The 11101-nt window shown below is 45.5% G+C and overlaps 2 protein-coding genes across 2 annotated transcripts in view; both read left to right on the top strand.

Annotated features, from left to right (window-relative positions):
• The first annotated feature begins 151 nt into the window (after positions 1-151).
• On the top strand, positions 152-5842 carry sh3bp5la (SH3-binding domain protein 5-like, a). Its single transcript, XM_007576012.2, has 6 exons — positions 152-885; positions 1226-1288; positions 1552-1680; positions 2913-3077; positions 4198-4371; positions 4511-5842. The coding sequence occupies exons 1-6, from the start codon at positions 643-645 to the stop codon at positions 5018-5020; spliced, it is 1284 nt and encodes a 427-aa protein (XP_007576074.1). The 5' UTR covers positions 152-642; the 3' UTR covers positions 5021-5842.
• A 286-nt stretch (positions 5843-6128) lies between these two features.
• gabbr1a (gamma-aminobutyric acid (GABA) B receptor, 1a) overlaps positions 6129-11101 on the top strand; it is a 93802-nt gene continuing 88829 nt past the window's right edge. The window contains exons 1-3 of the mRNA XM_007576011.2: positions 6129-7144; positions 10451-10537; positions 10780-10844. Coding sequence (XP_007576073.1) covers positions 10459-10537; positions 10780-10844 — 144 coding nt within the window. The 5' untranslated portion in view covers positions 6129-7144; positions 10451-10458. The remainder of the gene's footprint in view (positions 7145-10450; positions 10538-10779; positions 10845-11101) is intronic.

Raw genomic sequence — 11101 nt, 5'->3', positions numbered from 1 at the left:
GGGGATATAATCAACTTACGATTAAAAAAAAATAAACCAAAGTATATTTATATTTAAATAATTGAAAATTAAATATACTATTGTGAAATCGTGAGTTTTAAAACATTTATTGTCATTAGGTGTTAAACTACCGCAGTTTTATTGTGTCTACGGTGGCTGTCGTGGTTCAGCTCTGAACTTCATCTGTGATGATGGTGTGAGAGCGGAGCGGCTAGCTGGTCTAGCTCTGGAGTGGAGATGTTAAGAGATGGAGGAAAGTGGCGGTAAAATAAGTTTTTTTTTATTGATTAAGCCTCCACATGGTTTATACTGAACAGCAGCTGTTGGTTCTCACATGTTCGCAGAAAACGTAGCGGTGGAATTAGCATTTTGACAGGCTAGGCTAATTTAAGCTACTGGTTTCTATACAGGCTAGGCTAGGCTAGGCTAATTGGAGCGCCTGTCTCTACAGAGTATGCTAGGCTAGGCTAATTACGGGTTCGGGTTTCTGTGCAGACTAAAAATGGCTTCAAACTCCTCTCTCTCCGCCACTTGGATTATTTTCTGATCTCCAACCGCTTCTCTCTCGGTCGCTGCTGGGAGGAAGGTGCTTCTCGCCGGGATAAACCAAGCTAATAGCCGCCCGTCTGTCTAGGGCCTGGGATGGAACCAGGCGACTTGCGAGAAAGCCCCGCCGGCTCTGGGGAGTCGGATGTGGGGGGCTGGAGGGAGGTTATTCCTGGCGGTGGGGAGGAGGGGGAGGATTTGGAGACGAATGCTTCCAAAACGAGCGGGACAAAAGTAGAAAATGCGCTCAGAGACGCCTGTGACGAAGGCGACAGTGAAAGAGGCGTCCGAGAGCAGCTGCACAGCCCGTATGAGGAGGAGCTGGACCCCCGCATTCAGGTGAGACCACCGGCCTCTGGTGTTCCTGTTAGCAGCTCTTTAACCCGTATTAATAGTGGCAGATATATGATCACTGGATTACTTTCGATGAGGGGCGAATCGGACGGAGCTGATTAACTATTTAAGAGTGCTTTGTTCTTCATTATAAATCATAATAATCTGTGATAATCCCACTGTCTGTCAGAAGTAATCATCTTTGTTGCAGCGCTTTAACAGCAGAGCTCCACCAGCTTTCAGTTTCAGATTAGCCGTCATTGTTGGCCTTTATTCTCTTTAATCCCAGAGGTAAACACGTTGGTTTGCTCTTGCAGTTGATGAATTTTTGTTTGCATTTTCGCAGGAGGAGCTGGAGCATCTAAACGAAGCCAGTGCAGAAATCAACAAACTGGAGCTGGAGCTGGATGTAAGTGGAGATGAGTCAGTCATCAGAAGATTCAGCTTCAGATGCCACTCTTTTATTGAATATAGGTTTAACACACGAATACAATTATCAAATGTTTTTCTGTTAAAGTTAGTCTGATAAATGTGTGTTTGTAGTTCCCAAACTTAAAGAACAAAAACTGTAAATGTTAATATCTGGCTGTTCCTTCTGTGTGAAACCTGATCTGCGCTCCCAAGGCAGATGAATCTGATGTGGTTCATTATTTTCCTGCATGAACCCTGAAGGATGCCAGATCAGCTTACAGGAAGATCCTCACTGAGTCTGCCAGGAAGCTGAACGCTCAGAGCTCTCAGCTTGGTGGCTGCATCGAGAAAGCCAGGCCGTACTACGAAGCCCGCCGCCTCGCTAAGGAGGTACAGATCAATACGCCTTGTCTCAAACTGTGTGTGTGTGTGTGTGTGCGCGCGCGTGTGCATGCGTGTGTGTTAGCAAAGTGCTGCTGTCTCTCAGAATCAGAGGCCGGCTGGCCTGCTGGGATCTCCGGACCTTTTACTGCCATCTGCAGAGTCCAGGAAGGAAAACCGTTCACAGTGAAATGATGATAAATACATACATCAGTCTGAAGGATTAAGAGCTTCGTAGGCTAAAATACTGGAGGAATGAACTTCTGGACTAATTTCACATATTTGTCGTAAATTTGCAGGGAAAAATAATTAGAAAGGCATAGATTTATGGTCCTAAAACTAAGATATTTTCTGACAATGTCGAGTCAGACGGGTAAGGAAAAAAGCCTTGAAGTTGGACATTTGCACTAAAAGGTTGTTGATGTGATGCAGCTGGAGACTTTCCAGGTTGTTGGTGTTTGATCTGTTCTGGTACAAATGCATTCATCCATGCCGTTAGTTATTGAAAATGGCATTTCACTGTTATTATTTGATTTGAGACTATCCACTCCTTACCTGTCAGTTTCAGTTTAATTTTTTTTTACTGCCTCAGTAAGGTGGTAAAAGGTCACGATACACCTTCAATGTTCTGATCTTATTTTATTGATAAACCTTGTATAATACCAGTGAAGCAAACGTGTTGTAGCAGCATGAGGTATTGCTTTGAAATACAAAGATAAACTAAAACAATCAGCTCCTTTAGTCTGTAACTTGTTACAATTTTTCAGCCGTCTCTCGCAGCAGAGTGGATTATTTTCAGACCTTTGAGAACATTGATCGATCGGTTTCAGATGGAAGTATCGGCTGATCGATCGGTTCGCCTCTGGCCTGCGTAACGTTTGAGCTCAGCAGATCAACCTGCTGCTCGGCAGAATCTCCTCTGGCTTTTCAGATGTTTGGCCAAATATGTAAAATTTAAAGTTAATGGATAAAAATGCCAGCCTGTACACTTTGTTCTGCGTATTTTCATGGGAAATATGCAGAATATTTCCAGTTATCAGGGTGAAGATTTTTTAAGTAGTAATATACTTTTCATGCCTTTAAAAAAACAAAACAACTGAACATAAACAGTATTAATGTGTTTCTGTTTTGGGATCATGGTAAGGCTCCACAGTATATTGTCATAGCAACACCTCTGTGTGGAACATAGACATCTCAAAGGACAGTGAGGGAGCGTTGGTTGAACTTCCTGCTTCCTGCAGGCGCAGCAGGAGACGCAGAAGGCGGCGCTGAGTTATGAGCGTGCCGTTTCCATGCACACGGCTGCCAGGGAGATGGTTTACGTGGCGGAGCAGGGCCTGATGGCCGATGGCAAGAACACGCTGGACCCCACCTGGCAGGAGATGCTCAACCACGCCACCTCCAAGGTAAACACACACCAACACACACACACACACACAGCGCCCTGCTGCATCCCGCCTGCTGGACTCAGATCAGCAAACCCGGAGCAATCTGAAGAACAGCTGCAGCTTCCGGGATCATCAGCTCGGACCAACCGGACCTCTTCTGGACAGTCAGAACCAGAACCTGGAGCAGCGTCTCACCTGGACTGAGCAGAACCAGAACTGCTGCAGTGTTCCCAGAGTCTGGAGGAAGAGTGGAGAGGACCAGAACCAGAACCTCCACGCTGCGCCGTATTGATGCAGAAGGAGCCCAGACCAAATCCTGACATCTTTGCTCAAAATGAAATTTTTATTGATCTGATGGAATGTTCTGAGACTCTGAATGTTGTTGTCTATTAAAACGATTCAGTAACAGAAATAAATGCTTTAAATATTTGACTGTAAAAACTGAGCAGACTCTGTTTAATGAAATTAGATATAAATGACTGAAACATGGAGGCAAAACTCAGTTCTTCAGGATTTATTAGACCATTGGGAAGGGTTAGCCCCGCCCCCAGACAAATTTAGAAAAATCCTGCCATAGTGGGCGGAGCCACGAGTCAGAGGGGCGTGGCTACGTAGAGATGAGTGGAGACTGAGGAGGGAAGAAGCAATCTCAATGACTGTCGATAGATTTAGTAACTTTTCAGACACTTGGACTTTTTTTAAGCAACAAATCTAGTGACTTTTTTTCTTTTTGAGATTTCTGACGTGAAGCATCGATCCCTGAGTGAGCGGCGGGTTCTGTCAGAGCAGAGCAGACTGTTCCACATGAGCAAAATGAGAAACGCTCAGGAAGGTCCATAAAAGCGCTGGTCCTACTCCTGACTCTCCACCAGGGGGCGTTCCTCAACCAGGGCTGTGACCTAAGAGCTGGACTGCAGTAACACCGTTCAACCCAAAGAGGGCAGCACTGAGACAGTTTTAGGTCAAAAATTGCAACATCAACAAATTTATATGAAAATGTCTCAATTTGCACAGAAACATGAAATAGAACCCTTAATAACGAAGTTATAAATTGTATCTGCAATAAAAAGTTTTATTTCCTCTCTAACTTCATCTAAATGACCAGAACTTGTTCGGTTGTTCTCCGTTTGTCCTGCAGGTGAACGAAGCCGAGGAGGAACGGATCCGCAGCGAGCGGGAACACATGCGCGTCACACACGCCTGCCAGGAGGCCGAGGCCCGGGTCCAGACCCTGCAGAAGTCCCTGAAGCGGGTCATCGTCAAGTCCAAGCCCTACTTTGAGCTCAAGTCTCAACTCAACCACATCCTGGAGGTACAGCGAGCCTGGTGGGCCGGAGTGTGTTCTGACACCGAGAACACACACCTATCATCAGCGCCATCAGCCTGGTGATGGGTTCATACTGGAGCTGATCCATTAACACTGTTTGAACTGTGTGTGTGTGTGTGGTCAGGATCATAAGACGAAGGTCCTGCAGCTGGAGCAGAACGTCTCCAAGGTGAAGACTCGTTACTCCGTCGCTCTGAGGAACCTGGAGCAGATCAGTGAGCAGATCCACGCCCAGAGGGATCGCGACACGCCCGACTGCCCCACCCGCAGCCCGCCCGTCGGCGCCGAGTCCGATGCCCGGGTCCGGGAGGATGACGTGGCCTGCGGATCCGCCGCCAAGGAGCGTCTGGATGCCGCCTTGGACCTGGCGGACCGCTACAAGGAGTCGGAGCGGGAGCGGGCCGGGTCCGACTCGCTGTCTGTCTTCAGCCTGCAGACCATCGCCTCGGACCTGGAGAAGTACGACTCGGTGGAGCACCTGGGCGACCTGGGAGACCTGAGTGACGTGGGCAGCGTGACCGGAGACGAGGCGGAGCGGGACCGGGCCAGGACACGGGACCCGGCGGGGCCCAGCGGCGCCAGGGACCGCCAGCAGAACTTCTCCAAGCAGCACCACCGCAGCTTCAGCCTGTGAGCCAGGACTGGAACCAGAACTGGTACCAGGATGGAAAACACAAACCAGAACATGTAGTCTGAGCTTAAACCGACCCGATTAACCCTGCAGCCTCAGCAGAACCTCAGTAGAACCTCAGCAGAACCTCAGTAGAACCGGTTGACCCGGCAGCCTCAGTAGAACACTACAGCAGAACCCTGAAGGTCGATCCGTTCCTCTAGCATGACGAAACCATCAGAACCTTAAAAATCCCTGTTTGCTTTATTTTCTCAGACTCCGGTCCGGTCCGTTCCGCCCGGACCTCTGGAGGCGCCGTTTCCCTGCGTCCCGTCAGGCCGGATCAACTGGAAGCTAACCGGGTCGCCCGGACCCAGCAGAACCTGGGACAGTCAGGAAGACTTGATTAAAATGCTTGGTTCTGTCTGCAGCTGCAGGAGCATGGTTTGGTCGGTCCTGCGGTTCTGGTCCGGGTTTTAGAATCAGCCTTTTATTTAAATGGTGTGAAGTCGCAGCGTCAGATTTGTGTTATTTAAAATATTGTTTACATGGATTTTTGTTTGCCTTAAAAACAAAAGAAGCTCCTGTCGTGACTTGATGTGTGCCTTGACACTTTAACGCTTCTGGTTCCAAACTAATCAGAACTTTTATGTTCCAGACAAAACTAAAAGTAAAACTGACTTTTTATTTGACGACTGAAACGTCTAAAAAAAATAAAGTGGAACAGCCTGTAAATGTTTGTAATTATTCAGATGGAGAATATTTAAATGTGTTTGATGATGATCATCTGTAAATGTGACTCTCTGCTTCCTGTTGCATCAATAAATCTCATCTTTGACTCCTGAACGTGTTTTTATGAATCTGGTTGGATTTGAAGCCAAAGTTTAAGATTCAAACTACAGACAAATGGATCTGCTAGAGGAAGAGTTAAAAAATAAGGAACAATATCGGTTTATAAATTACAACCATATTGCAGTGTGGTGAAATTTAGTTTTATTATAATTTGAATTATTGTAAAAATAATTTTCCTATTAAATACAATAGAAATATTCTTTATTATCCCTCTAATTGTACATTGTTAGAAAATAGAAATTAAAATAGCACACTCTTAAAAAATATTCAACTGGTCAGGATAATATAAAAACTGGTAGAAAATATGTATACGTGCACAAAATGCAAAATATGAGATTATAAGAATATAAGAATCTGTAGATGAGCAGGAACGTGAACAGCAGCGATGGCCCTGCAGAGTTCAGGACGACTCTAAGGAAGCCCAGCAGGGTCAGTCCCGCTCCAGGTCTGAGGCCGGTGGCCTGACTGCTGCTGCAGGTTAACACCTAATAAACACCCTGCTCCTGACTGATACCTTTCCAGAATGAGATCAGTTCGGGTTCTTTCAGTGAAAGATGTCATCAGAGTTTTACTCCATTTGAATTGAAAATGTTTCCTTGAATATTGAAGAAATGATTATAAAATGAGTCGGGGTGTTCGTGTCCTCCGCAGGTGTTTCATGTGGAGCTGACGGCGCGCGCAGGGCTTTGGCTCGACGGATGAGCAGAAACCTGAGCGAAGCTTCTGTCATTTAAGCTCCGAGGAGCTTTTAGGCTTAAAGCGTTAAAGCAGCGGCGCCATGTCTGCGGCGGCGCAGCGGGGCGGAATTTGCGGAATGATCCTCCATCCAAAGCGCTTCGTAGCTCCATCAGGAGCTGCTTCCTGCCGGGCTGGGCGCAGTCCGTCCCCTGCTCGGGTTTCAGAAAAAGCCAGATGAATACGTGCGGGAGCTTTTACGCACGGTGCGTCTCCATCATGACGTCGCCATGAGCTCCAGATTGTGGAGAGGAGGAGGGGAGTGCTGAATCGCTGCTCGTCGTTTCTGTGCATGCGTTTGTGTATCTTTATTTGTGTGTGAGCGTGTGTGTGTGTGTGTGTGTGTGTGCGTGAGTGTGTGGATTTTTTTCCCTTCTTGTCATCTCTTTGCAATACTTGGAAATAACCCGGACCAGCGCTGTTTACGCGCGGAGCTGCTCGCTCATTTACTGCAAAGCCATAATAACAGAGCCATGCAGAGCGCGGGGAGGATGCACCTTTCTGCCCACTAATCCGACTCACTGGGAGGACTGGTCTGGACTGGGAGCCATCGAACTGACAGTAAGTACCTGAGGCTCGGCTTTCCGGTCCAGATCCACTGCGGCTGTAGCGGATCCGGGCAGATGTGGCTGTGAATGCAAAAGGCAGCATGCATATTCGATGGAGCCGCCAGGCCCGAGCGGGAGCGATGCTCGCGTTGTTCCAGAGATTAGACGGTGACATTCTGGGTCAGGCTTCCCAGCGAGCGGCCGCCCTGGCGGCGGGAGGTTGGGCTTCCCCTGCAGGCCGCCACGGTCTCCCTGAGCAGGAACCGTTGGCAGCTGCGCCGTGACCCACGGTTCACGCTCAGCCACGCACGAAATGCAGCATTTTGCGGGTCTCTGCGTGAAGCAGCGGGGTGAGCGCTGTCCGCGGTGCTGAAACCGAGCCGGATCGGCAGCTTCCGGCCGGCAGCCCGCTGCTGGGCGGTGGGGCTCCGTCTGTCAGGCCTGCTCTGGTTCCGAGGCGCTGGCTGGAATTCCCCAGCCGTCCTCACAGCTGATGGACCGAGCCGAACCGGTTCGGCCTGCTTTCCTTCCCGCTCCGCTGGTGGAAGCGTCGGGATTTCCTTCAGTTGGCTCATCCGGTCCTCCTCTCAGCCAGGAAGGAAGGAAATGAAGAACCAGCAGCTTCTCCCCGCTGCCATTAAGAACACGGATGTTATGGAAAAGTTCTGATCCAAACCCAGTTACACCACCTTCCTCAGATCTGTTCAAGTGTTCCTGGGGATTTTATTGGTCTTGTTCTAACCTGAGGTTACAGACCATAAATGTTTTTATGGATATATTTCAGGTAGTTTTGGAGTCCCACAGGGTTCTGGATTAGAACCCATTACTTTTCTAAACCGCATGTTTTGTTCCATAACTGCTCAGAAACATGGCTGCTCTTTGTGATAACATGAAGCTCTGTTTGCACTACCAGCCTCTCCCAGTCTTTCTCAATTTAATTCAAATTAAAAAATCTTCTATTCATCTCAAATGGAAACTAGATATTATCACAACTCAAATCATCCAAGTGTCTTGAAAACATCGCTGTGGCTCCTGTAGAAACTCCAGCAGCAGTCAGTCTTGTAACGAATCTAAAGAAGCCTCTGACTGAAGACTGTTAGCATGTTGCTAACAGCTCAACATTTGGGCTGCAGAGACGATATTCCATCATCATCAGGTTTCAGCTCTGCTGTGACTCTGGGATCATGATCCATATGACGGATGAACTTCCTCCGTCTCTCTGCATCATGAAGCCTCCAGGACTCCTCCGGGACCTGGGGTCAGAGTTCAGGGATTATTTCGGTTTTGGAAACAGCATCCATAGCCAGAGGGATTAATAATCCAAACATGCAATGATTCAACCAGAATAACGATGAGATATATTTATTCCAGAAAAGGAATAAATCAGAACCAACAGATCTGCTGAAATATTCTAGAAAGTCTTGAAGTAATTTAAAAAATCTCCTCAAACTTTAGCGGCTTTAGCTTCTATCCATGTTTTAGTTTGTGAAGCAGCTGACCTCTGACCTATGAACCACTCAGGCATTACATATTATTTCTAAACGCAGACCAGAACACCGAGTCGTTTATTTGGGATTTAAATTATATTTCTCTGCTTTCAGAGCCAGTTTGATTGTTCTGGAGGATTCAGACTTATTTTTTATTAAATTACATATTTCCTTATTGCACCAACATTGAGAAAAAATTTGTTTGAATTACACTGTCAGGCAGATGATGTATGGCACATAACAGAAAACTCATCAAGGCAGAATTAAAAGATTCTGTCAGAGGCTCTTCACCTTTTTCACCTATTTTTAGTTTAATCTGTGAAAATCCCAAAGTTTCTCAGTCTGGTATAGAAATTATGAACTTAGATCTAAGTAGGTGATTCTTGCTAAATGAATGTCCTCAGCTTATCCACTTTTTAAACAAACACTCCATAGTTCTCTATAATATTTAGACAATCCTTCAGAAAGTTGAGAAAATTATTAATCCAGATCAGTTTAGATGATTATTATTATAAATCCTTCTCACATAAAAATGTAACATTTTATTGGATAATACAGATGTTTATGTCTTTAAGATAAACATGTGTATGTTTAGTGAGTTGTCAGATCAAATTGTTCACATAACATTTACCAACATTTCAATGTTTTCCAATGACAATAAACAAATTTAACACTGAGAAAAATATTGGTTCTGAGTATTAAACCCTGAGGTTCTCCAAAACTAACGCTAAAGAAATCCAGATTATTTCAAGAGTTATTTAGATGAAGTAAAGTTCATTCTTGATTTGGAAAAACTTTTCAAGCATAAATGAGTCAAAGGTCAAACAATTCTAACTTGATTTAAAGGAAATCTTTTCATCTTTCACCAAAATCAATTAAAATAAATGAGTTAAAAAAACGCTTTTAAAAAAATCAGATTATTAATAGTTTGTTGAGTTAAACTCAAGACTAAAATCTAACAATATTGATAACTTTAATAAACTGCGTTTGAACAGAACTAAAACGTTTGCAGCCTTCAGACGCTCAGAGAAGCAGCAGATTCTTCTGACTGAGCAGCAGCCAGAACATCAGTGATAAACTTCACGTTTAGTCAGCAGCAACTGTTCAGATTAGAGACTTTGACTGAAGGAAGAGGAAATATTCTCATTTTAATAAATAAACCTCAAAATATTGGAGAAAAAGACCAAATTTCCTGCGATGGGAATGTGAAGGATTGGATTTAGGAGCCGGCTCCTGGAGCTGCTGGGTTGATGTTGGTTCATCAGGCAGTTACTGCAGCAGCTGACAGGTAACTCAGTGGGCGGGGCTTACTGGTGTCACAGCGACTCCAGGTGTAAATAAACTCTGTTTTTAACCTTAAATGCACCAGAAAACCTTTCAATAGCAGAAGTAAAATTAACATGAAGCTCAGCTGCGTCCAAAATATGGAGGAAAATTATTTGGATCCATAGTTGTTTTTTTTATTGTTCTCTTTTATTTTCCTTTTTCTTATTTTCTTTAAAGAAAGAATAATGTGTAAAAAGTGAGACATATAAAAGAAAAAGATCCAATGAGTTCATGTTTCTGCCTACCTCATTATTAAAAGGTTATCTAAATATATATCCCTGGAATTTGAATTATGGATATGAATATGTTTGAATTAAATAAATAAATATGGATGAATATTCCTGGAAATGTGGGAACACAGAACATTTTGAGGCCCACATTGATACACGGGAACATGAAGAGAGTCTGGGCTGCTGAGAGCAGCAGAGTTACAGTACAGATGTAAAAATGTCCAGTTTGTCTTCTTCTCCTCCGTTCCTTATTTTTAAACCTTCTCTCTATTCCAGATCAAGAAATGGCGCCGATATTGTTTCTGATTATCCTCTGCGCTCTCCCAGCGCTCGTTGTGCCCATACATAATTCATCAGCGGGAGGTAATTGGAGTGTGTGTGTGTGTGTGTGTGAGAGTGTGTGTGATGGAGTGTGTGTGTGTGATGGAGTGTGTGTGTGATGGAGTGTGTGTGTGATGGAGTGTGTGTGTGTGCAGTGAGATTCCTGAGTGAAAAGCTGGAATCTGTGCAGCGAGGCTCAAACCAAAACAGCTGGAGTTTCTGAGATGTGTCTACCTGAAGACAGATGTCCCCTGCTGTCCCTCATGCTGTCTCTTCCTGTCCAGGCTGTGCCATCATCCGGCCTCCGCGGGACGGAGGGATCCGCTACCGAGGCCTGACACAGGAGCAGGTACAGAACCACAGCGGTTCCTGTGTGACATGAAGTGTCTGCTGATTACTGCGCCATGTTGGACCTTTCAGCTCATCAGTTAGTAATCTGATTACATGCTGGAGAGCTGCAGCTGTTTGAGCTGCTGCGACCCGATCAGGACCAAACTAAGCAGAACCCGACCTTCTGGCTCCTTTCAGAGCCACGCTGCAAAAACACAAAACCTCACCAAAAGCTTCTGTCTAGTTTAGCGGTTCTCAACGTGGGCGGTACCGCCC

Source organism: Poecilia formosa, unplaced genomic scaffold (genome assembly GCF_000485575.1).
Source record: "Poecilia formosa unplaced genomic scaffold, Poecilia_formosa-5.1.2 Scaffold394, whole genome shotgun sequence".
In the NCBI taxonomy this organism is placed as follows: domain Eukaryota; kingdom Metazoa; phylum Chordata; class Actinopteri; order Cyprinodontiformes; family Poeciliidae; genus Poecilia; species Poecilia formosa.
The sequence above is the reverse complement of the archived record's forward strand: the minus strand, read 5'-3'. Positions and strand labels throughout refer to the sequence as shown.

Bases quoted from the DNA above. Each gene is read 5' to 3' on its own strand.
- sh3bp5la (XM_007576012.2), top strand. From the start codon at position 643: ATGGAACCAGGCGACTTGCGAGAAAGCCCCGCCGGCTCTGGGGAGTCG. The intron at 886-1,225 runs GTGAGACCACCG...GCATTTTCGCAG, and splicing joins AGCTGGACCCCCGCATTCAG to GAGGAGCTGGAGCATCTAAA. The intron at 1,289-1,551 runs GTAAGTGGAGAT...TGAACCCTGAAG, and splicing joins AACTGGAGCTGGAGCTGGAT to GATGCCAGATCAGCTTACAG.